The following is a 24,809-nucleotide window of genomic DNA, read 5'->3' as shown; positions in this document are numbered from 1 at the left end:
GTTTTTGTGTGGGTATATGGGAACTCATGTGACAACTGCCCAGCCACTCAGCTGAAAGAGAGTTTCTGGTATTTTATTTTTCCTAAGGAAATTTTGCAGGAGCTAAAATGCAGAGCCTTTTTTTGCCCTACCTTTGTTTCCTGGACTAGTCCTCTCTTCCTTAGGCACTCTTAATTTAGAATTCAAGTTCCACTCGTAATTAAGAAATGAAAACATTTAATAAAACAAGATGGAAGGTACTAACTGTGGTTGTGTTTGTGCGGCAGCACTGTTCTCATGGATTTTAAGGCTGGTGATCGTCCAGGCTGATGACGTCCTGAACAAACACAACCATTTGTGGCCAAGCTGCTTTCTTGGAAAGACGGAATTTTAAACTCCTCTGCAAATCTGTTGAACATTAGCAAACAAAGCTCACTTTCTTGTAGCATTACTGCAGAATGAATTCAGGGGGTAGTGATGGCCAGTAAACTTGATTTCTGTTCTGAACATCTGTCACTGCTAATTTCAGGACATCATGGTGTGTTTTCCAGCAGCGGGAGCTCTTTTGACTTGAATTTGTGATCTGGTGAAGACCTTCAGTACCAGGTTGGCTGGCTGCTCACTGTGTCATCAGGAGGGAGTTTTCGTCCTTGAGTCAGAAATCTAGTGTAAAAAAAGGTGTGGAAACATCAGGTGTTTTACCGAACAGCGTCATGTAGAGCAGGGTGGCACGTGTCCCTTTGTAGGACTGGAAGCATTTTTCACCGCATTCATTTTTATCCAAGTCTCTAGTAGGCAACATGGTCAGAAAGCCTGGCTGTCCCAATTTAGAGTGAACTCCTTGGCATGGAGTAGTAGAAGGTAAGGAGCGGGACTGTGTTCTGTAATGTTTCGACAAAGAAACTTGTATAAAGCTTGTCTAGCAGTAAATGTGCTGCTCTTGCAGCAGAGGTGCGTTCCCAGCCCAGTGATGGTGGGAGGAGGCTTCAGCTAAAGGGAATCTGCGCACTGAAATGAATGGTCTAATGACACCAAACAGCATTTAAAGTAAATCAACGTTACTTATGTAAACAGCAGTTTAATTAAGATAATCACTGATGCAAATCATTGTTTATATTGTGACTCCAACAGAAAATCAATTTTAAAAGGCCTCACAAACTTCTGCTTTTTTGTGCCTAATTCTGAATCTGTATAGTAGCAAAATTGTCTTTGTTTCAGTGGTTGATTAATTATTAGCAATTTATTCTTTTAAAAATTGTGTTAGGAGCGAAAAGGAGTCTCAGTCTTGTATGCAAATATTGTGTATTCTCCCCTGGATGGTAATGTGAATGTTTGACTGGGGGTATAATTGCAAGCTGTTTGGAGCGGGTCTGTTCTAAATGTCTTAGGAAGATAATTCATACCATCTCATCAATGCTAATGACCTGCTTTCCTGTCCTGTCAAAAATATTTGTGCCCTAGTTTATTAATGCTAATTAATCCAGAGATAAGAGACTTCTTTATATTTTTGTTGCTGTTTATTCTGTGTTCCAGTATGATCTCCTGGTTTTACATGCCTAGTTTCTTACATATTTCAAGACAGAAAATAACCATTTTATTCTTTTGGCAAAGAAAGCACAGTATTATGACACGTTTGTCATTAGAAATACAAGTTGTTTATGGAATAAAATCTGCTTTTTACTTGCTAGAGATGAAGGAGGTGCAGCCCTCTAAGTAATATAATGGCTTTATTCAGCACTGAAATAGCCATTGACAGAAGAAAGAATTGAAACACTTTGGAAATGAAATGTAATTTAATCTATGGCTGTTATAAAAACAATCAATTCATTGTGCCCACAAAAATGAGTGGGTTTGTTTTATTACCTATTATGGTATTGCTGTTTCATTGCTAGTTTATCTTCTCTTGAGTGCTATTCTCTGTACAAACCACTTCAGTGTTTTTCTATTTGAATTCAGCCTTGAAATTTATTTGTGACGTTCTGATTATATTTTTTTCTCTTTATAAAATATGTCAGGTATGATTCTCTTTCTGAATGCTGCGGCTCTAGCAAATGTCAAATATGATTAACTAATTTTCTGAGCAGGAGGAACTCAGTGTGGTCTCTCAGATTTTTGCAGACACTGGCTAATGTCACTGCTCAGGGAGCACCCTGGAAATATTAATGTTTGTCAGTTTGGGTTTTTTTTTTCCACTAAGTGTTATGTAGTTAGGAAGAAATTCTAATTGAGGTTTTGTAGAACTTAATACACAAAAGAAATTACTCTCTTCTTGCACAGAACAAGATGGTTCATTTTTTCCACTGCGTGGATTACATATCTTTCTCACTTGAAGTTATTTCTTTCTCTGATATAAGACAAAATTAATAGTGTCTAGGAGAAGAACATGTGATCTGCATTAAATGGATGTCCAGAAAGTAATTCCTGTTTTCTGCTCATGTACTTTCTGCCTTAAACGTACCTTAGGATAACGTGGCAGCCTCTTCATGGGGTGGGTCCAACCTCGTCCCCCCTGCACCGACACTGCCCTGCCAGCAATGCTGCTCTTTTGGGTGTCTCAAGGACGTTTTCCAAATCCTAATGCTGTTCTTAATTTGTTGATATGGAGGAGCAATTTTGTACTTCCCTATAGAAGGAAAAAAAGTTGGAAATCACCTGTGTGGCTGTATTTCATTTATTTTGCCAGGCATTTTTTATTCAGTTTTATAACTCCCCCTGGTGTTTGTGTCATGTTTAATGGAAATATGAAAATGTACTGTGAAAAAATGTCTCGAGAGTATGGTTATCCTAGATTTTGATGATGATGAAGTCATTCTGACTATCGATTCCTGTGTTGATCTCACTATACATGTTCTAAGGTTGTGATTGTATGATGGGGTGGTGTAAGAGGGTCAGAAACTCAGCACATAAATACATGGAGAGACTGAATGGGAGAATAGTGGTGTTGCAGCCATCACTGATCAGAAAATAATGACTGTTCTTCAGTCTTCTTGTAACGAGTGGCTGTGTTGTGTTCTGTGGGGATTCATCGCACAGGATTCTCAGTGTCTTGTGCACTACGTGGGGTGAGTTTAGTGCTCATAAAAATAACTGAGTAATAAACCTGGCGATGGCAGTATCAGTATTTTGTTTTCTATTTGCTAATTGATTTTATGAGCTGACTGCCAGAGCTTTAGGTTGATTCGTGCATCCCTTTGCTATCACTTGGAAGTCTGGTCAGGTTTTCAGCTATTCAAATGCTGCTCAAGCGCCACCTCTTCGTTCCAAGCCTTATTTCTGCCCGAGAGTGTATAAACTCATATGTGTGGCTTTCTTGAGATTGATCTTTCTACTCTGGTTCATTTTGGAGGCTGACACAATTTTTTTCTCCATCAGTCAAAACGACCTAACATTCATATTCAGGATCATTCTGCCAAAGCACATTGAATTAGACCCTTTCTCTTTCCTACAGGGCTTTTTGGTTTATTCCTTTATCGGGCAATCTGCCAACTTCAGTATCAATTCCTGTCTGTTACATTAGCCCGTGTGGCTTTTGATGAGTTAGACATGTGAGGGAGACTTTTAAATGTGATGTTTGTCAATGTTACTTCAGTCCGGATTAGTGAAACGTTAACTTTGTTTTTCTGTACTTGGGGAGTATTTATTTCTACTGCTATTTCTCATCCTGCTCAAGAAGAACTGGCCTCAACTACTCTGTTCAGTTCTGTGAAGCAAATGTTATAGGCGCCTTGATCTTTGCCCTCTGTTCTTGCTTTTCCAATTATTTATCTGCTTGATCCTGAAGAGCTTTTAACCTTTCTGCCATTAATTAGGACAGGCCCTGCTGGAAATTGTACAAGCGATGGTGTGAGATGTCCAGCTGGAAAACAGGCTCTGCAGCCACGCTTTGCGTAAGGAAGGAACTTTCTGCTTATAAAATTGATTTAATTGAAATCTAATTTGTTCCTTGTATAGGGAAAGTGAGTTTATTCTGTGTCCCTGTACACATTGTACAAATGCCATCTCTTCCCCTGCTAGACTGCACTAGTCACAGCCTGCCTAGTGCAAAGAAAAGGAGGAAAATTAGTTGTTTCCTTTGTTAAGGAAAGTGCTTCATTTTTTTAAAGTACATTTTTAAGAGATAGTACTACATTTGCTTTCATTGGTTTTGCTATAATTCCTCTTCAGTTTTCAGTACAAGAAAGCTGTTGTGGTTTGAAGTTAAAAGCGCTTTTTTTCTCTCCCAAAGTGAGGGCAGAGGCAGCATCTCCTTCCCTTGCCTGTCCGGGTGGGTTCCGTGAATTTGCATGTTCAGACAGAGGAGGTGATTAGTAGTTAGGCTTGAGTGCAAATTGTTTTTTTTCCTGACACCTCACTATGCTAATCTTTTGAGCTGAATTTCAGCTATCAGCAAAATAATCTTCACCTCTACTCACCCTGTAGCTTGCTAACATAATCGAGTTTTCAGGTGGTACCTTGACTTACTGCAGGAATAGTATGCTGCTGCACTCTTCAGTATAGAGCTTTTTGATGGCTTTTGTACATGGCACAATATTCATTATTAACCTGCAGTTAAATACTTTTTGAATGAAATTTGATTTTCAGAATGTTAGCGTAATTGCCTTGTCTGAAATTATGGATACATGTTTATTTAATTTGAAATTTTTTCTCTTTTACTTTCTTGAATGTATGTCTGTGCTGTACAGAAGCAACTCTGCTTTTAAATTAATTTTTCCAGTTGGCCTCCAATGTAAACTCCAGTAACTTCTAATTTTCTGTAATCTTTATGATACTAAGTTGCTTTCCACCAGATGGTTTTCATAAAATAAGTGTACAAGTATTTGCTATAAAGATAAATTGTAGTGTGTGTCTATGTCTGTATATACAGCATGCCTATATGTATATTTGTATATAGTGTAAAAATGTCTTATTTCTTACTGTCTCCGTGCTATCTTTACAATCTGTATGTTATGTGGACCTAAGACTACGACCAACTGTGATAGTTTTGATTGCATGAAGTCTGTGGGGTGAGCCTTGAATACTTTGTCGTGGTTTCCAGTTACATCTTTCTAAATCATTCCTGTGACTGCTGAGCTGCAGTGTGTACTTTCTGTTCTCTCAGGAATCGCACAGCCCACGAACAAATTGATTTAAAAAAATAAGATTTCATGCAACCTAGATGATGTTCTAACACATCGGTCAGCCAAGGGCACACAAAGGTACATCACCTGACCAGTAAAAGAAACAAATCCTTTCTGAGGAGTAGGGCTCCTGGGCCACATAACAGTAAAATGGAATAAATGAATGCATACACATAGATTATATCCCTGACTGCCAGGGGAAAGTTCTTACATGCAAGCGCCTTCTAAGAATTATTTGCAATGAATTTAGATACCATGGTTAAGAATGGGAGAACTCATAGCAAATACTTGTCAGGCCTGGTGCAGCTGTGAATTGTAGAGCAGATTCAATCATCTAATTACCCCATCTTGTTGTAAGAAATAAGACAATTCATGTATGTATTTTCATTTGATGCAAACCATTAATTTGCTGTGCTGTAACATGAAAGCCCAAATTTGGTAGTGTTAGTTTGAACAAAATACACTCCATTCTATTTTTTATGATGGACCGAAGTGCCTGGGAGCACTTTCCTTTGGCTGCAAAGTGTCTCAGCCGGCAGGTTCCACTGACTCACGTGTGGTTTGGGGAGAGCGCTTGAAAAAGTCCACTCAATTCTAACATTATTTGGAATTTTAATGGAAGCAATTTTTTTTTTTTTCTGCATGATTTTTAGTTATTTCTAAATATTGAAAATTATACAAGTTTTTTTAATGAGGTTATCTTTTCAGTCTGAAAAGTTTCTTCTGAAAAAGCCCTCTTATAAAAGGTTTTGAGTAAACCTGTTGATACTTGAGGGGAGATAGAAAGGATCCTGGTTTTCATTGCAAATTTAATTTTGCTGATATTCACATGCAGTTATTAATTTTTTTCAACTGGAGTTGCTGAGATCTTAATTCTTCTTCATCCTTTAAAATAAAATAAAGAACGGCTAGGTTTGTCTTTACCTAAATAACCTGTGAAGTGGGATCTCAAAGTGTGAGGCAGGGCCTTTTTCCTTCCCAAGAAAATACCAGTGAAGGAAAGATGGAGATTATCTGATTTTTTTTTTTTTTTCAGGAGCTTTATTATTCTCATCAGGTTCAGGCCGTCAGAAAGTTCCATGTTCTCAGGTACTGCTCATAATGAATATGAATATTAGATCATAACCATACCTGAGAACTCTTTGCTTATTCCCCTGTTTGTACTCACATCGTAATGGTGAGGGAGTGCAGAGCAGGTTTTCAAGGGACAGCAAAATTAAGTTCTTGGGATTTTGGCTTGACTTAAGCACAGGCACTGAGCAGAAAAATAACATTTTCCCTCTACAGATATCCTTCAGGTGTCAGTTCTGCAGGATCCTGGTTTCATTACATCAATCACACACAGCTTAAGGCTTCCAAAAACACAGTCACAGACAGATGTTGAGCCTGTCTAGGGATTAGAAATCTCCTCTTCCATTAAGTATAAATTAACTTAATCACCAGGTATGAAAGATAAGCAGCACAAACATCATTCCCTGAAGCTTTCATTAAAATTAAAATTCTATTTAAAACTAGGCTCGTATTTTCTATGACTTGATCCCCCTTCAAAGAGATTATATCTGCTGTAAATTTTTACAGTGACAGAGTGACAGAAATTAATGTATTGGGGGCAGTGCTGTTCTCTATAATTTAACTTCTGCTGCTAGTCATCTTTTAGCAGGAGAGGTGATTGGCTGATTTTTAAGTAATAATTGGTCTCCAGTCTGAAAAAATGAGAAAGCAATAGAACTGCCTAGCACCCAGTTGCTGTAAAAGCCCCAACGAGGTGACAGAGCAGCAGTGCAGGCAGCAGCCCTGTGATTTTCTGTACGTAGAATTCACCTGCCTTAATAGGAGGATTACTGCTGATAAAATGCAATTGCACCGCTGCTTTCTACTCCATTGGATGAGAGGGTAAAGCTCCTTTTCTATCCCAGCATAATCATGACTGCTTTCTAAGAGTAATTTCCACATGGGGAGAAATACCTCGGGGTTTAGATTTTTTTTTTTCCTATTCTACCGTAAGACACTTTGTCTAATTAAATGTTGATTTCAGTCTATTATCAGGCTTTACAACAGCATTTGCAATATCCTGTATTACTATTTTTAGTGTACACTTTTCTAAAGAAACAAAGGAAACTCTGGAGAAATAGCGAGGCCCACAGGAAAGGCTCCGTACAGCTCCTCTGAAAGGGACCTGCTAACCCTTGGGTAACACCTGTTGATAATTGCAGTGACTTTACCATGGCTCGTGTGGCTGTCGGACGTGTTTCCCAATACAAACTGCCTTTCTTCCGAGACAGAAGGCGTAGAACAGCACCTTAGCTTGTCGGAGGTTTCGAGTTTGATGTGGAGGCCAGTGATATTCTCATCCATCACTTTGTGTCCTTGGTGTGGAGCAAGTCAGATCCACACTAAGTTTCTACATCTTGGAAACACTTGTTTAAAAAGTGTTAAGGAGGCAAACTTGCAGAGTCTTGTTTTCTTTCAAAAGCTATTTAATCTTTAATTAGACGTGTTTAGTTTTATAATAAATCCACCCAATCTGAAGAGGCAGCAAACCAGACCGATGTCTGTGGAGCCTGGAGCGTGATACGTGATAAACGAATATTAATAACGCTGGTGGGACAGGAGCTGGAGAGTCTGCGCCCGGCAGATGCTGCGCAAGAGCTGCTGCCATGGTTGACGACAGGCGCAGGGGCTTGATTGAACCTTGCCAAGAATCTGATACACGATTTTGGTTTTATTAAGCAAATAGGAAGGCTATGGCGTACACTTTGAATTCATACCTGTGTTTGCCAACTCTCAGAAACCACCTCAGTGGGCTCCGCTCCTTCCACCCTTCCAGACCAAAGCAATGGTGCGCCTTGGTGAAGATGCAGGCAAAGTTAGACTTGGTCATGCTCACAATGAGGTCGAAATCTGGTGAGGCGATTTTACTGCTTTGTTTCTCTAGCTGAGATGTGGATTCTTTTTTCTCGGAGGGAGATGGAAATTGTAACTGCTTTCAGCACGTTCTGCTCCCAGGAGACAGGATGCTGCTGCCTTCTCCAAATGTATTTTGTATGATGTGAAGTCAGTTGTCAGCCAACAGCACGGTGATTAGCAATCCTTATTTTTAACGTGACTGATTCTGCTCTTTGAAATGCGGACTCTTTACTGTGATTGCTCTGGCTGCCTCAAAGCATTCTTCAAGTGTTGAATAAACTATATGTAAGAGCAATAACGTTTCTAACATAACTTCAAAAATCCCTTAGTCTGTGGGGTTTAATATTATTTTAATTCTTTTATCTTTGTGCAACTTTATGATGATTTTGAAAGAGGCAATGCTAGTGCTATTGATTTCATTTTGCCAGAGGGTGAAGAGAAGATGAATATTCAGTTTCTTCAAATGAAACTCGCAAGTGGCCGGTACAAAACCAAAGCTGCTGATTATCCACACAACATGCAGTCAAACTTAATAAAAGCAATGGGATTAGTTCAGAAAAGAAAATTCATGAATGGTTGATAACGCAAAGACACTGTTCTGGCTTTGACTCGCTGTTCCCTAGAGGATTTACTCCAGTGAATGAGCACACAAACACATTCAGACCTACGCGCTCCAGTGAGAAACACGGATCTGGTTCTTGGGAGGTCCATATACTGTGCTGATAAATGGGTGGATAGATTTGTCATGCAAAATATTCTCTGCTGTTAACTATGTTAACATAGTCCTTGCTTTGAGAATAGAAGCTCAGCTGAGGGAATAATTATAGCTTCAGAATCCAGAACATAATATTTTCTTTTACTAGGTAAGCAGTTGTCAGCTGATACAAAAATTGCTTAATTTTTACTCCTAGTAATGCACTAAATGTTAAATATATCAAGCGAGTATTCTTAGAAATATTGCAGTTCTTACCCAATTTTACTCTGAACTTGACAGCTAAATTTTATATACAAGTATACAAAATGTTGTGAATTTTGAAGCCTTTAATTAGAAGTTGCAGATTTGTTTGTCCCTTAGCAACTTGTATTTGCATAAAGATTAAGACTGGTCAGAATGAAAGGGATGAAACATAGATGGAGGAAACATTAATAAATTAGTAATCATGTATAAAAGATAAGTAGTCTCAGATTTCATTTCCATAAGCTTTATGAAAATTGAAATTCTTTTTTAAAAATGCGGTTAATATTTTCTCCACAGTTGATCATTTCTAAAGAGAGATCTGTCATGAGCTGCAGAATTAGAGGAAATTAATGTATTGAGGTCAGACATTAGTATGTAAATTAAGTTTTGCTTTTATTCTGTATGGCAACAGAAGCATTACCTTATATTTGACCTTTCATTCATTTAGCCTGACTCAGCTGTGTCAGTCAAACAATTAATTCTGAGGAGCAGCTTTAAAGTGCGGGGCTCAGCTCTGTCCGCCTCCCCTTGCTTGTTGGAAATCCCGCGAGGAAGGAGCTGATGGAGGAAATGTGTGCAGGTTTCTGGAGGTTTGTTGCAGCATTTTGGAGTTTCTGATCCCAGCCCTACAACTCCCCTGCAGCACTTAGCCACAGACATTTTGCAAGGTGACCAGGGCCAAGCATGAGAACAGTCTGTTACACCCCGACTCCCAAGGTGAGCCCCGAAAGACACAGTAAATATGTGTGCTTCTATATTTTCCAGTTGGCTCATGAGTTAGTGGTAGAAATGGAGGTGAAAATCCCCCTTATATTTTCGTTGTTGCTGGATTTTAAGCTGTACTTCTGCTTTTCGTAGCTGTACGCCACTGCTTGTACCGGTCTTTGATTGCACAGCCCTTGGGGAGTTCTGCCATGGGCTCACCCTTATGGTGCGGCGATGGCAGATGGCAGCGGAACGCAGAAGAAAATGTAATGGTGCATTGCAGCGAGTGTAATTTATGTAGCGCTAGGGCAAAAAATATGTTGTGCATGGTTTCCTTGCAAGAGTGTGCAGATCACAGTAAAATTATGTGTTTATAGATACTGAGTCTGGCTGCAATATACCTAGCTAGGCAGTTTTTCTTAATTAGTTGTGTTGGGACCGCACAGATTGGGTGCATACAAGTGTGTTGAATAGACCTACAGAAAATAAACTTTTATTGACGAATGACTGTGGTAGCAGTGGAGAATTTTACGCTGAACATAGTCAGTGTGGACGCTTGCAGTTAAGGTGAGCGTGCAGAACAGGCACGTCTGTGTGTCAATTTACATTTCTCTTGAGGATGGGGGTCGAAAAATGAAAGGCTGAAAAATATATCTCTGGAAGTGCTGAACTTGCTGAGGAGTTGCAGGGACTGCAGCGGGTTTGCATGGACGGCTGCGCTGAGCTGATGTTCCACACGTGCAGCCTGTCCCAGCACCCTGGAGTGATGGACGGATGGATGGACGGACAGATGGAAACTCTCCAGCCGCAGGGCTGTAATTAGTGGCTCTGGATCCGATCCCTTTAACAGTCTCTTCAGGATTTTCTGTAAAAAATGAAATCTAATGAAGTTTCCTCAGCTCTGCTTGTGTCTTTTATAAAGCTTTATATTTTTTTTTAACTGAAAACATTAATGATGAATCAATAATGTACAATCCAAAACGCTCTTGAATTTAGAATGAGAAAGGGTTCAGGGCTTCCAGACCTTCCATGAGAGTTTTGTTACAAACAACACAGCCTTCTCTCCTACTGAGTACAAGGTTTCACGTTTGGTCAAGGTCTAGTTCAACTGGCTGAAGGTTTGAATTTTTTAATTCATGAACAGACCTTTTAAGATTAAAAATAGAAGCCTGTGTGCTTATTGTTTCTTGGCTGAATGTGCCCTTGTTCTTTTGGCAGCCACAGGTTTCTCGACTGGAGTGAAACCACCATCCAATCTCACATGAGAAAGAACAAAACTAATAATTTATTATGTTAAGCTTTACTTAACTAAAGACAAAAATAACATTATTTTTATACTTTGCTGTCTGCAGCAAAGAGGAACATCACCCAAGCAGTACCTAAGATGTTTATTGTTTTATTTTCAGAAGACTTTTTAGAGTCTTTTAATCTAAAAAAAGATCACATTTACAGACACTCAGATTGATGAATCTAAGTATGGATACAAAAGAAGTACTATTATTTTATTAAAACTTTTTTTTGTGAGTTTTTTGTGTGGTTTTTTTTCCTGGAAGGACCCTTTGTGTTACACTTGCCATGCATTTATTTTCATCATGCCTCTCACTAGAAGTTAAAAGTATAACTCTGAAGTATTGTACACGGAAAGGGGACACAACGTGGCAATGAATTAATGTCTTTCAAGGAAATTTAGTAGAAAAGAGAGGCTACAAATCCCATGGGGATATTTGTTTGGACGCCTGACGACAGGATGGATGGACGCGCGCTGAGGAAATTTGCTGCCTTTTGCAGTCAAAGTGGGAAGGTACAGATTTACTGGGGATTTGACTTAATAACTTGTACAGTGCTGTGGGGGGATAATAACTGGGTTGTTTGCTATCTTCTGCTGGAACAGAACTTTCCGAAGGACACTAAATCTGCTCAGGAACACAAAAGATCAACGTAGTAAAAGCACTAATTTTTTTAGTACTTAGTGTGAATTATTCTTAATGATGGGTACTTAGAAAAATGACTGTAAAGAAAATGAAAACCTGCATATGCTTAGTGGGTGCCAAATAATTACCATCAGCTATCAAACTTTCTGAACTTAGGAGAATAGCAATCTTTAATTCTATCTAGATATGCTGAACACAGAAAAAAAAAGTAAAAATATGTCATGCTGAATAAACATGTAACATTTATTTCAGAACACCATTATCTCGATCAGCTTTATTTAGGGAATTTGGCAACAACAATGAAGATGAAATGATGTATTTTGACAGTATGCACAGAGGATTTGAAGAAAAAAATAATGGAATTGCCCAGATATTGTCTCCTGAATAGTGTCATTATGCATTTATGCGAACCGTATTGCTTCTGAATGTATTGTTAGAATTTCTTCTTCGCAAATGATATCTCACTACTTTTTGTACCTTACGTAGCAAGGAAGGTAAAGGCTTCTAATCATTACTGGAACATAAGTTTAGTCTTAGATTGTGATGATCTTGAAACATTTCCCATTAAATGTTCCATGAAATTCCATGAAACTCATTTGTTTGGTGCTGTCGGTAACTGCACGTTGGTCTTATCTGGTGGTTCTTTGTCTGTGTGAAGAAGTTCGCCTGTTATATCTTGTGAGGTTGCAAAGACCTTTGGCAAGGAATATGGATATTCTACAGCATCACAAGGAGTCTACGTTGAGAAAAACAGTTTTATGATGCATCAGGAAATGGTCTGCTCGTTATCCTTTTGACTCCTCATAACATGATTTCTGCCTTAGGGAACCTTAGTATTTTCTCATTATTGTAAAGACCTCATAAAATAATGTTTTAGGATTTTTTTTAAAAATGCAAAAGCTCAGAAAGACAGAACATTGACTCTTGTGAGAATAAGGCTAACACAAGGTACAATTGTTTTACGTGCTGCAGGTGCCAGGCCCTGGAGCAGGGGCCGGAGGAGCCGCTGCCCGCGGGCCCGGCCGCGCTGCCCTCCCTGTGCCTCAAGCAGGTGTTCCCCAAGTACGCCAAGCAGTTCAACTACCTGCGGCTGCTGGACAGGGTGGCTGTGCTCTTCATCCGATTTGTTGGGGTCAAAGGGACAACGAAATTGGGGCCAACGGGCTTCCGAACATTTATAAGGTCAGTAAGGTGAAGGTTTCTTTAGGAATTGCTTAATAACTGTTCCTGTACTTATGTGAAGTTTTGTTGAATAAAGGCAGTCCCTAACCGGTACACTTTTAGCTTGTAGGTTTAGTAACACCTTCTAAAGAACCATACTTTTTTATAAAATATATATATTATTATCATTCCAAGCTCCCAAAATACGTGACCTATGAAACTGTGTCTGGTAGGAACCTGGGTCTTTATTCTACAGCAGATCAGTGATACTTTGGGAGATACTATTTGCAGTCTTAGTCAACATGTCATGTTCCTAGTAAATCGTAGAAATACCACTGTGAAAAAGTGACAGCCGAAATTGGGTCAGTGGATGTGATTGTGCTGGCTGCGCGGGCGCAGCGTCTGCCGCAGGAGAGGATTTCCAAGAGCCAGTTGCTGAGGCATTGTGCACTGAGGATTTGCATTGCGAAATTGCAGCTTGCAATGGCAAGGAACTCAGTTTATTTTTTTCACATCCTTTTTACTTGTGAGGGTTTTTTTCATTGTTTTTTATGGATATATCTGTTCTAGTCATGATACAAATATCTCATTTTCTGTCTTTTATTGACAATGACAAAAGAAATAAGCGGCGGCAGCAGATGTACTCTTAAAATACAGATCTGTGCAGATGCATTTAGCATTCAGGAATGGATATAAACAAATTGATTTATACAAATCACAATATATAGAAAATGACTGAAGGCATCTGCTCTATCCACAGACCAGTACAGGATTGTTTCCAGCTCTGTATTTTCTATTGTTAAGTCCGGCCTTAATTTGGCACTTGTCAGACGAACACAGAATAAATGCCAAGATTTTATTTTAAGACTCTTAAAATAAATTGCCATATCTCAATGAAATAGTGTTTGCAGTTTCCTAATGCGTGTTAAATCAAACTTTTTAATATGGGCAATTTATTTTTTCCCCCAGAGGGTCTATATCAACGCTATGGCCCTTTTCTGAAATGCTGTCATTACTGCTCGTTTCAGAAAGAAGGTCATGTTTGTAAGATATGTGCTGTATCACTTTGCAAGAATAAAGTGGTGCACAAGTGTGTGCATGTGGGCAAGTGGTTGCAGAGACTATCTGCTCAAATTTTAGCTAGTCAAAATCTGTTCCCCTTCAATAATTTCCTTATTCTAAAAAAGTATCTAAAAGGGAAATGCCAGATGCGGCTCTAGTCCTTCCCTGGATGCTGCCTAAGGCCAGACTTTAACTCTCTGTTTTAAGGGGGCTCTGCTTAGGCTCCTAAAGAGTAAGATTCTTTTAAATTATTTGGGAGTTTGGGGTCTTTTTTTTTTTTTTTCTGGCTAGAATTTTTGGCCAGCTCTTTGGCACGTGCAGTAGTTCCAGCCAGGCTGCCAGACATCTGGAAATCCTGGACAGCTGGCTAATTCTCATGTACTGATCAACACCACGCTGCAGGCTCAGGCCACCCAAGTGTCACATCTCCTCCATGTGCTTATCACCGAACGCCCCAGATGCAGCCAGAGATGCTGCTGGTTTCCACGCAGTGCTCGGTAACTCACAGGCAAAATCAGTGTTCTGGCATGAAGAAGTAATTCTGTGCCTGAAAGCTTTCCTCCAACCCTTTCCAAACAGGATCAGTCAGTAAATAAAAGAGTATTTCTCTGTGTAAACTCTGCCTCATGTAGATAGTCTGTGCAGATTTGTGCTGGATTTGCAATGTACCAATTAATTCCATTCTCTTACAGCCGCAGAGTATGAGCAATAGCCTTGGAGAAAGCTGTGTCTAACAGTCAAGTCATATTTTTGATTGAAATATTCAGGGGTTATGTTGTTTGGGTTTTTTTTCGCTTGTGTGTTGCAAAACCAAGATAAACCAGTTAATCTGTAATCTGACTTGCTGCCTTTTTGTGGCTAGCCATTGACACCAGATTGCATGTGCAAACTGGATTGAGGTGCCATTCCTGCCCCGAGCCGCTCCGGGCAGAGGAGCCTGCGTGGTGGGACCAGGTACATGCAGGAGATGTTCTGCACATGAAAAACTCAGGGCCGTTACCATTTCAGATACCTGCACTCAGTGACTGCTGGTTTGTTTGGTATCTGCTGGGTGTGTTTTATGAGACTAAGCATGTTACGGTGGGTATGTACATATGACATGGGTAAACTTTTCTCCCAATGTTCTCTCAGTTGCCCTCACAGAATTTTTCCTAACTTGGAAGTCTGGACATAACCAGAATTTCTTCTTTATTTTGTCTGTTTTAAACAGAAACTGCAAACTGAGTAACAGCAATTTTTCAATGGCTTCTGTCGATATCTTATATATTGATATCACAAGAAGGTGGAACAGCATGGGAATCGACCACAAAGAATCAGGTAACACTATTCTGTATTTGAAGACTAAGCTGGAAGGTTTGGTACCACTGTTCCTTGTGGCCATCAAGGAGGATTGTCGAGGTTCCATTTAAATCAGTGGGGGATAAAGAAATCCATGTCGATGCTGCTGGTATAATCTAGCGTGCTGGTCACAGAGCTGCAAGCTGGAATCTTCCCAGAAACTCCTTTAAAATCTATTTTTGTATAAGAAGCTGAGCATCGCCATCAATGTATATACCCCTGTATCTTTTTCTTGTAAGTGCTAAAATAGCAGAAGAAGCAAAAGTCTCCAAATTGAGACTGACACTTGTATGTGTTGTGCCACCTCCCTAAAATAGGTCTGTAGCTCCCTCCTGCATAAACATTTAGAATGTCAGTGATACACACAATAATTTGTGAGAATGTGATCGGGTATGACAGCAGTAAAATTATTTCTATATAACCTTCTTTGAATATTTGAACGTGCTTCAGAAATGTTAATGAAGTTTATATGAAATAGATAAGTATTATTTTGTCTTGCTTGAATGTAGGTATCCTGTAATATCCTGTAAAGTTTGTGTATATGAATTCAGATAACATAAGGCAAAAGGAGAACAAGTAAAATGGGCTGTTCACTTAGCTGATAGAATAAATCCAGACCTAAGATTAGAAGGGAGAAGATCAGGGTACAGTGCAGAGGAGATCAAACGGTTCATTATGCATGAACTCCTGTGCTACTTTAGGTAGGTTAGGGTCACCTTAATTTCACAGTTATGTAAAATTTAAGTATTTGCATTTAGCATTTCAGTGTTGGTATAAGTCATTTATGTGCTTGGCTGATAGAATTTCACTAGCAAAAATAATAGAAATGCAAGTGAGTCATCAGGCTTTCAGAAATTAAGAGATTTGTTGAGAGTCTCAATGAACCAGATGTTTTTCAGGTGTTAAAACCAAAAATACTCAACCATTTCTGCTGGCTTTGTGTTTGGCCTGCTCCCAGCTGTAACCAGTGTAAAACAACAGCTTCTAACTTTTTTCATTAAACGCTTCAGATGAGTGTCACTTGTTGGGGAGAACGTGTATGCGACCAGAGGTGCTTTCCCTGCCTACAGCTCACCGCGACTGATCAAATAATTTACTGAGCTGGCAGCTGCTGCTTTCAGATAACTCAACAATTCCTTTGCAAGCTGTTCTACAGCCAAGATTGTAAGCGACCCAGCTGCAGTCTTATTGGAGAGAAATTATACTTCAGAATGTAATTGTAATATTTTGAAAAGGTGCCTTTCCTGCAGCATCAATAAGCCCACATTAAGTTAAAAACCCCAAACCTTTCAATATCTCATCCTGAAATAATCTTCTTAAGTGTATGTTCAAACTGGGAGAGCCAGTTAAAGCACAAAGCAGCTATAACTGTTCCTTGGTGCTGGCGTTCTGCAAAACCCATTGTGGTCTGGCTTCTTAATTAAAAATTAAAGTAGATATTACTTGAAGGTTTTAAATACAATAATTAGCGTTAATATGCAGCCCCTCTTTCCATTGGCTGGCAATGTGTTATTAGTAAGATGTGCTCAAACAACACCCGAAGAGTCTGTTGTGCAGCATGTGGCTGCTGCGGGGGGCTTTTGTTTGTCAAGGGGCAGGGCAGAGAGTTTTATTGTAGCAGCGACATTTTTTGGCACTGCACCACTTTCCCTTCGTATGCACTTCAACTGTTTGTTTTTTATGCAGCTGAAACAAAACTACTCTTGCAGAGTTACTGGGTCTGCCTTTTCCTTGCAGGAATGTGTTTGCAAGCCTTCATCGAAGCGTTCTTCTGCCTGGCTCAGAAAAAATACAAGTCCCTCCCACTTCACGAGCAAGTGGCATCGCTGATCGATTTTTGTGAGTATCACCTGGCTGCCCTGGACGAAAAGCGCCTGGTTTGTGGCCGCGGGGTCGTGGAGCGCCGAAGTGCAGTAGTTCCCTGTCAGACAGATGGACCTCACCTGACACCAGCTGCACATTCACCCCTCCTGAACCGCACGGCCACAGCCGGTAAATTTGCAGATGATAGAAATCATCGCTATGAACAGTGCTAATTCACCAGGACAGAACTGAGAATTAATCCCGACGTACGTACATGTACTGCAGGAGGGGAGACAGATTCCTGAATTCCTTCCTCTGATAGTGACCGTTATTTATTCCAGCTTTTTAAATTTATGATCTTCAGAAAGTCTACTGCAAGCTCCCATTCTCAAATAATGACCCTGGCAATGACTATTTATTTACCTCTCTGCTGGACCCACATCGCACCTCGCGTGACAAACTGCACGTTCATCCCGAGCGGACAGAAAAGCACCTGCGAAGACAAGAACCAAAACCCAGCGGGATGATAACCAGCATTGTTGGATGGGTTGCACTGATCGAGGGGCACACTCATCACACTCATATCCAAGGAATTACTTTGCTTTGGATGCACTGGATGTATCATGGAAACCATGTAAGGAGCTGCAGTCGCAAGTACCAGTTGTGGACTTTGCAAAACTGAAACCTGGAGTTACAGTTGTGGTCAAACTTCAGGCTTTGACCCTCTTCTTTCAGTGGCTTGGACTGTACATGTTGGAATCAATACAGATCTGGTCATTGTCTATGTACTTCTTTTTTAAAGGCAGTCTTAAAACACTGAAACCATATTTTGGATTATACTTCTTTGTACGTCTTTGCCATGACAAGTACTGTTAATTTTTTTAAAGAAAAACTACAGATGTTTATCCTTTTGCTTCCACAAAACCAATAAGCTCACACTTACTCACAGAAAAAAATTACTTCATGAAGTCTAATTTGGTGAATCAAGTGGTGATTTTGTCTTCAGGTACTAAGCACTGCTTCTGCAAAAAGCTTTACAGTGGAAAGGCCCGAGAGTTCATTAAATTCCAGGGAAACCAATCCTGTCTCTGACTTTAGGCTAAACTAGTTGTATTCTAGGCTGGGTTATTTTTTGCCTTTTGCATGTTTGTTACCCTGTTTGGACCTGCAGTAACATCTAGAGCAGATTTTGTCTTTGCACATATTCTTCATTTTTCCCCTTGAATTACAGTGCAACTCTGTACAAATTAGATCTATATTATTTAACAGTATATTTTGTCAAGAATGCTGGACTGTGTCACTGGAGCTGTACAGAGCAGCCTCATTTTTCAAGAAATGAACCACGACTTCCACAATCACGCTCTTCTTGGCAGGTGGGCAAAGCAGCACATGAGACTGGCTGAGAGGACATCAATAACTTCAAACTTCAGGGCTGTTCAGTCAAATTATTTTTAGTCTCATATTTTATTACAATAATGTATGTCTGCATCCAAGTTTGATTTCTCTCCTTTGTTCTATTCTTTAATGTTAATGAGCCTGCTTATGTTCTAATGCTGTTCACGCTGTCGAGGAGCTGTGGGGTGGCAGCATCTGGGCATTTGGACTGGAGCAAATTACCTGAGCTCGATGTTAAAATGTGGCTGGTGGATCAGAAACATGAGAGAAACGTGTACATAGGAGGACAATTGTAGACTAACGTCACTGCCCTCAACCTTGTTTAAGTTTCAGAAAGATTATTGCAGTATGAAGATAAAATGCCAAACTCCAAGGTCTGGCATCTGTCAGAACAAATGAAGCTGAAAGGGTAATTTTTTTTTTTTTACACTTTCATTGTAATATATTTGAAGACATTCACAAGTTGAAAAATGGTTACTTCTCCTTTTGTGACATCTGACATTAGTCTTGGAATTGGCAGTGCTAGACTAGAAAATAGCTCACAGTTCTTCTCATCTTGTGATTGATGTCCTGTAAAGACAGAGGTATAGCAGAGTAGGATTTGAAATGCTACAGCTGCAAATGCCTTTTCTTACAGCTTTCAGCTAGTACTTGGCCTAAAATATCCAGGTTTTACTATTGTATAAGCTACCCTGATATCAGTGGAATAGATTAACTATTGTATATACAAACACTGAAATCTCTGTTTTGGAGATCTTTATATTCTCTGGATCCAATACAGATTTTTATGGCCTGTGCACACACAGACTGAATGCAATATGTCCTGTTTGTCTCCCACTTCAAATATGAAGGGTCCCTTGTAGAATAGTCAAAACATTCAATTATCTGCCTCTAGTAATCCAGTGTTCATGTATTTATGTAATTGGAAAATTGAATGCCGTGTGATTCTCAGGGGGAGGAGGGGGATAAAACAGGAGTGTACTTTAGAGACTTTATGACAGTCACATTTCTCTTCCCTCCCATCTAATTCAATTTCCTCTGAATTATTATTTAGTATCCAAAGCAATTTTACATAGCTTTTAAGTAACCAGAGAGACACCTTATTCAGAGCATGACTGTTAATGCACTGATAATCTGTTAACCCTGAGGTAGCTTTCTAGCAAAAGAAACAATACATGAAAGGTAGTAGGTGTTGGGTTTTTAATAGTACTTTTCTATGTACTCTTTTGAGACTAACACAGGACTCACTATTCCATTTATGAGCATGCATGGTATGAACATTGCATACCAGTGAAGTCTTTCTCCGTACCAGAAACACTGGGTATAAATCAGAATAAAACACTTCAGCATCTAAGGAAGGCTTGAGGCAAGTGAGTCCAGAATTTCAGCGCAGAGATTCCCCTTCCCTGCAGGCTTGAATCCCAACTCACCCCGTGACTCTTGGTGTTCCGTTCCGAGTTCTTTCTCTGCATGAGGCTGTTGCGGGCGGAGTCACCTGAAATTTATCTTCTGCCTAATCAGGATTGGGCTCTTGAAACTTAATTGCCCCCTGCCCAAATACCCAACTTGCCCCATTACAGCCATATATTTTGGGAACATTTAACACACACCAAGCAGATTGCTTCACTTGCCACACGCTTCTAGCTACTTCCTTTCACAACACAGCTGGAAACGGAGATCCTCAGCTAATTGCACAAATAACGCTCAGCTGAGAGGCCTGAGTCCACCCGCCCCAGCCTTTGTCTCCCCAGCTGGAGCTCACCTGCCGGTGCTGTGCAGGTCACTCTGTACCGGCTTTACGGCCCAGCTGCATCAGTCTGTGTCCAGCCTGGCCCCGGGAGCTCCAGGAGCCTTCCCGGGGACGGGGGGCGGCAGTTTGGGAGCCCTGCTGCTGAGGAGGGAATCTGCTTCACCTGAGCCCTCTGCAGTTCATCGGACGGGGTAGGTGCATAACCCCGTGCCTGGGGTGCGCGAGTCGGGGGAGGCTGGAGCCTCTGCGGTGATTCTGAGGGTTGACAAGGACGTTGCTGGATGTGGGAGCCCTCGAGAGTTACGCCAAGGTGGCAGGAAGAGGTGCCCCAGGAGCAGCTGGGTCTGCCTGGCTGGTGCCTCAGCTCTGCATTGCTGCCGCCTGAGCTGTGACTTTGTCACCATCACAGCTCCTTGTTCGGAGCCAGAACTGTGTCTGACCTTACTCCAATCTCTGATGTACAGTGACAATTTGCTTTTAAATGGTTACCCTGTTCTCTCTAATTTGTTTTCCATCACACTTTGCTGCGTTTCTTCCTAATTCCACGGTTTTGCTTCTCAGCTTGCCCAATAAACTGATGTGGTCAAACTGGCCAAATCCATTCGTTCAGCCTCCTCTGTTGCTGTACAACCGTTTCTGGAAGACGTGTGTCTTCCTTTTGAAGGCAAATCTATCCCATGCTGTCTCTTGAGGTGTTCCCATGCCTCAGCCTTTGCTGAGTTGGTGCATCAGCTGAGTTTTTCCGTGTGTGTGGTTAGAGGGTGGATCTCCACAGCTCTGCTGGGTGGGGGCCGGCCCTCCAGCCCCTCTCAGCCCCACAGGGGTTTCCAGTGCCCTTTGGTTCCACAGAGCAGAAATGTGCAATAAATTACTGTTTGCCGAGGTGCAGCCTGAGCAGATGGAGCCCCATGGGCTTCCTGGAGCACCCCCGTGCAGGGAAAGCTCCACGGCCGCCCCTGCCCGGCCCCTGTCCCGCGTGGCCCCGGCGCTTCCAGAACGTTCCTCAGGCCGCGTCGCAGCCGTTCCCGCCCGGGGCCTGGAGTGACCGCGGCGGGGCTGGGGCAGCGACCGGCGGGGCCGAACCTCGGCGGCAGGTTCGTCATTGCGGAGTCCTGGGCGAAATGGGTCATTTTCACAGTAATCGCTGTTGTTTGGGGTCGGCGAGGGGGAGGCGGGGCCTGCCCGGGGTTCGCGCCGTCGGCCGCGGCCGGGGCTGCTGCGCGGGTCGGTGCGGAACAGGGAGAGGAGGCTGAGGGGACGGGCACTGCGGTTGTGGGTTGTGCTTTTCCCACCTCGGGTTGTGCTTTTCCCACCTGGGATCTCTCCCGCCCGCGGTCTGATCGCAGCAGGAGCTGCGGGGACGGGGCGAGCGGGCGGATCCTCCAAGTCAGGCTGTGCTGCTATCGCTCGATTAGTGTTAAATGGACCCAAATTCAGTAGCGATTTGTAAATATTGACTGATTCGATTCCTTTGTGTGCCACAGAGGTCCTGGATAGATGAGAGATGGTGTTTGGGTTTCTAAATCCTGCCGAAATCTCAGAAGTTTGGTGTCTACCTCTGCCCCGGTCTCTGCTCAGCTAGGCTTGGCTTGTCTCGCTCTGCCCCCTGGTTGTTCCTCCATCGGGTGAAATGGAGAAAGTATTTCTTTCTGTCTGACTGTTTCTATGGTGCTGCCTTGTGAGCATCCTCCTGCTCGCATGATTTGCTCCAGCAGGACGAGGTCCCTCCTGCTAACGCTGCCCCAACCACGTACAGCCGAGCTCGTGCTTTTCTCTCAGATTATTTCTGCCTTCCTTACCTTCAGTTCACCTTAGGCACACCAAAAAAAAAAAGACCCACAGCACTACTCAGATAAATCCATCTGGTCTGTGTCTCAGCCTCATTTAACCTCCCATTGAAGAGATTGTATCACATGGTATTCAGCTGAAACCTATTACCTTGCACGCCCAAGCATATCGTATTGAATTACCCTCACCCATAGGCCTGCAGTGTTTGCTAATAGCTAATGGCATCTTTTAAGTTTGAGGTGATTTATTTAAAGGCGCCTCTGTTTTGTGGTGCGGCAGGGGTTGCGTGTCGGTGTTCTAAGCAGAGCTCAGCGAGGGAACGCCGACGGGCTCTGCCGGAGGGCGGGAGAGCCGAAGGCATCACCCCTCCGGTGCGAGGGGCTGCTGGGCTGGCCGGTGCTCCCGCTCCTCGCCGTGGCCCCCCGCAAAGCCGCCGTGGTGACGGGGAGCGGCGGCTCCGGCTGCGGGCAGGAGGGATGGGGACACGGACTCTGCCCGTGCTCAGCGTCCTGGGGCTGGGGGAGCAGGCGGAGCACCCCGGGAAGGACGGGGTGCCCTGGGCTGCCCCCCCTCGCACACGGGCCGGTCCCTGCCCTGCGCCTTAGCTGGCTCCATGGGACATGGTTGGTTTTTGCAGTTCTGATGGCAGAAGCAAGTTCGCTCGTGTTATTGCTGATTTTTGACAATTTACTGCAGGTGTAGGATAGAACTGGTATGAAATTGCTGTAAAGGACAAAATCAAAGGCACATTATGGTGATGTGATACAGTTTTCCCTCCTCTTCCTCCTCCTCATCAATGGGAGTGTAAAAGCCCTTCGGAAGGTCAGGTGTGTCTTTGTCCCAAGCGCTGCAGTTTGGCTGGCTGTGTTCCCCCCGCCACGTGTGTGTTTCGCCTCTTCTCGTGGTGCTGGGCTAGTGGTGGCCTCAGTGGGCTCAGGTCAGAGCATCTGACCATCTCCATCCCAGCTTGGCCTCGGGCCAGCATTGCCAGTCCCTTCTGCAGGACGTGGGAGAGGGTGGGCGCTCAATAGATGGATAAAATAAAGTTGTGAACGGCAGCAGGACCTGAAATAGCAACATCAATAGCAGTTTCCAGATAATGATCTAATTAGCACAAACAACAAGTTTCCACTAATGACTCCTGTTCTTCCAGCCCCTTCCTTTTTGCTCGCCTGTCATTATTGACTCCTCTGGCAGGAGAGGTTGCGCTCCCCCCGTCTCCAGGGCCAGGGCTTTGGAGCTTTGTTTACTGGCTGCCTTTCAGTTACTTCTCCAGAGCGTGTTTGCTCTGGGGCTCGGGCTGAGTGCGTGGGCTGCTGCGTGCAGGAGGGGGAGGGAGGAAAAGCGGCTGTTTGGCTTTTGTAGCTTGCTAGAGGCCTTGGGAAAGTTGTGCTCCTACCGCATGTCCCCAGCTGTAAAAATAGAGATGCTGTTGTTCACGTGCCACAGCGGAGGGTGGGAGCTGACTGCTTGTGAGGGGCTCGGAAAGCGTGAGTGGAAGATGCCTGATGGGAACAAAGATTAGGGATTATTATCGGAGGAGCAGAAACAAGCTGTTTCTGCCCATGTCCTCCCTGCCTACAAGCCTCATCTCTGCACCTCCTGCTGAAACAGAAAGGCTCGCTCTTGCCATTAGGGCCCCAGCTTGACAAGTATTGACTTAATGCTGTCACCTCCTCAGCTGTCGGCGGCCGCCGTGCCGGCTGTTGCTTTGCCCTGAGTTGTGTGGTGGGCAGGACTCTTGCATTTGCCCGGTTCAAAGGTGCTGGAAGCTGTGGGTTCCCTGGGTTGGGATGCTCGGCAGGTGGTGGTTGAGGGGATCCAATCCTGGCAGGTGGCTGCACATTCATGCAGGGCATGGCTGTAGCATTATAATACATATAGTGAAATTACAATTGTGAAGGACGGCCAGCCTGCATGCTGGCAGGGCAGGCTCAGCCTCGTGTGTCCAGTTCTGACATCTTGCAGGTGCCAGACGCCGCTGTGGCCGTTGGCTTTGCCAGGCGATGTGGTGGGACCACGGTGGCACTACCTCAGCCAAGGCTCCGCTGCTCGCTGGGTTCTGGTAGGGAAGATGCTGCCTGGCACCACGAGCAGCCCACGGTCCAGTGACTCTCACTTACTAAACTCAACACAAACCCAATTACTAGAACATCATTATCGCTGATGAGTCTTGGGCTAAAATGACTCTTCAGATTAAAAAACTTCAAACAAACACATCCATAATCCCCAGCCTCCCAGCTCCCCGTTCCCATTGCTGTTCTGGCTGCCGATTTCAATTTGGGTCTCGCTTTTCCCAGCCTTGCCCCTCTGCCGAGCGGCGCCGGGGCCTGAGCCTGCGCGAGCGGCTGAGCCGGTGCCGGAGCCCCCGACGCTAAAGCCGTCAGGTGCACAGAGACGTTCTGGGTATTTTCAGCTCAGAATTCAGCTCTGCTCTGATGGAGCCATAACAGCCCCCTAAAGAGGTTTTATTCAAATCAAGGTGTCCTTGACTAATTCCTCCTTGCAGCAGCTTCTGAGATGCCCTGTGTTTCCTGGGCTGTGTGGTTTTTTTTTTTTTTTTTATCTTTCTCAGCCTTCAAATTCACCAAGGTTAAACTTGGAGGCACAAGAGCTCCCCAGCCCAGTGTGGTGACACCAAGGAGCAGAGAGGTGGGTCGGTGGGGCAGGCGGGACCTTCCCGAGCGCGCTGCACTGCACGGCGTGGGTCGGACGATGGTCTCACTGCGGTGCCCAGCGACAGGCAGGGTGATCTGCAGGGAGAACCAAAGGTTCAGACCTCCCCAAAGCACAGTTTCAGTGCCTGAGTGTGTCGTGAAGGGGTTTCAGGCGTTAGCACTTGGATACAACAGCGTTGAGCACTTTGTGTGGTGTGGAGGATGCTCTTGCAGCCGTGGTGGGAAGTGCAGCAGGAG

The 24,809-nt window shown here is 43.0% G+C and overlaps 1 protein-coding gene across 1 annotated transcript in view; it reads left to right on the top strand.

Annotated features, from left to right (window-relative positions):
- The window catches only part of TTLL11 (tubulin tyrosine ligase like 11), a 35,672-nt gene extending 15,016 nt beyond the window's left edge, over nt 1-20,656 (top strand). Inside the window, exons 7-9 of the mRNA XM_065648835.1 lie at nt 12,570-12,779; nt 15,031-15,137; nt 16,896-20,656. Of these exons, the coding sequence (XP_065504907.1) occupies nt 12,570-12,779; nt 15,031-15,137; nt 16,896-17,194 (616 nt within the window). The 3' untranslated portion in view covers nt 17,195-20,656. The remainder of the gene's footprint in view (nt 1-12,569; nt 12,780-15,030; nt 15,138-16,895) is intronic.
- Nucleotides 20,657-24,809: the final 4,153 nt, after the last annotated feature.

Source organism: Caloenas nicobarica, chromosome 19 (genome assembly GCF_036013445.1).
Source record: "Caloenas nicobarica isolate bCalNic1 chromosome 19, bCalNic1.hap1, whole genome shotgun sequence".
NCBI classification, from domain to species: Eukaryota; Metazoa; Chordata; class Aves; order Columbiformes; family Columbidae; genus Caloenas; species Caloenas nicobarica.
Note: the sequence above shows the minus strand (reverse complement) of the source record. Positions and strands in the feature narration are given on the sequence as shown.